The sequence below is a fragment of the Meleagris gallopavo genome, unplaced genomic scaffold (assembly GCF_000146605.3).
Source record: "Meleagris gallopavo isolate NT-WF06-2002-E0010 breed Aviagen turkey brand Nicholas breeding stock unplaced genomic scaffold, Turkey_5.1 ChrUn_random_7180001940632, whole genome shotgun sequence".
In the NCBI taxonomy this organism is placed as follows: domain Eukaryota; kingdom Metazoa; phylum Chordata; class Aves; order Galliformes; family Phasianidae; genus Meleagris; species Meleagris gallopavo.
Genome location: NW_011202522.1, coordinates 2,682 through 3,469, shown reverse-complemented (window position 1 = coordinate 3,469; position 788 = coordinate 2,682). Strand labels below are relative to the sequence as shown.

General features: G+C 59.4%; 1 protein-coding gene across 1 annotated transcript; it reads right to left on the bottom strand.

The window, feature by feature from the left end:
* Window positions 1–7: 7 nt before the first annotated feature.
* Window positions 8–778, bottom strand: LOC104916754 (leukocyte immunoglobulin-like receptor subfamily A member 6; the record flags this gene model as incomplete). The annotated part of the gene is made up of 2 exons (XM_019611510.1): window positions 8–138; window positions 256–778. Coding segments are annotated over 2 exons (654 nt in total), but the record flags the coding sequence as incomplete, so codon positions are not given.
* Window positions 779–788: the final 10 nt, after the last annotated feature.

The following is a 788-nucleotide window of genomic DNA, read 5'->3' as shown; positions in this document are numbered from 1 at the left end:
GGCTCTCACCTCTCCGTATCCGACATCTGCGGGCAGCAAGGAGGCGGAAGACGACAAAGATGAGGATGAAGACAAAGGCAGCAGTGCAGCCCCCAGCCACTGCCACCACCGGGTTCCCATGGGAACTGTCTGCAGCACCTGTGTGGTCCGGGTGTTTGGGTTATCGCATCCCCAACCACCACCTCTACAGGGACAGGAGGTGACACAGCCACTCCTGGGCGGCACCAGGGGTACCCAAATGGGGTTCAGACCCACCTGGGGGTGCAGGTGTGGGAGTCACCTCCAGAGTCACGTTATTGCCAAGGGGTGAGGACACAAAGGGGTAAGCCCAGGGGCGGTAGGAGCACCTGTAGGTGCCGCTGTCAGCTGGGGTCACCCCAAAGATGGTGAAGGTGGCTGTGCCCACCACATGGAGGTGCTGGCGCTGGATGGGGGCTGAGCAGCCGTCCTTGTGCAGGAGGAAGGTGGCCCCATAGTCCTTGTTCCAGCACTGGATGGTGACATTGGTCCCTATCTCCACACATTCCTCAGGGCTCAGGGAAATGCTGGGAGGCAGGAAATGTCGATCCGCATGAATGGAGGGTACAGCTGTGGGACACGGTCCTGTTGGGATCAACCAGAGCCACCTGCTGTCCCCAGGGCCCACACCTGTCAGCACCAGCTCCACAGGATCACTCTCCTTGGATGGCATTCCTGGCCAAGACGCCCGGTACTGACACTGATATGTACCTGCGTGCTCCCGATTTGTGCTGAAGAAGTAGAAATCAGTCGTGTTCTGCTACTTGTTC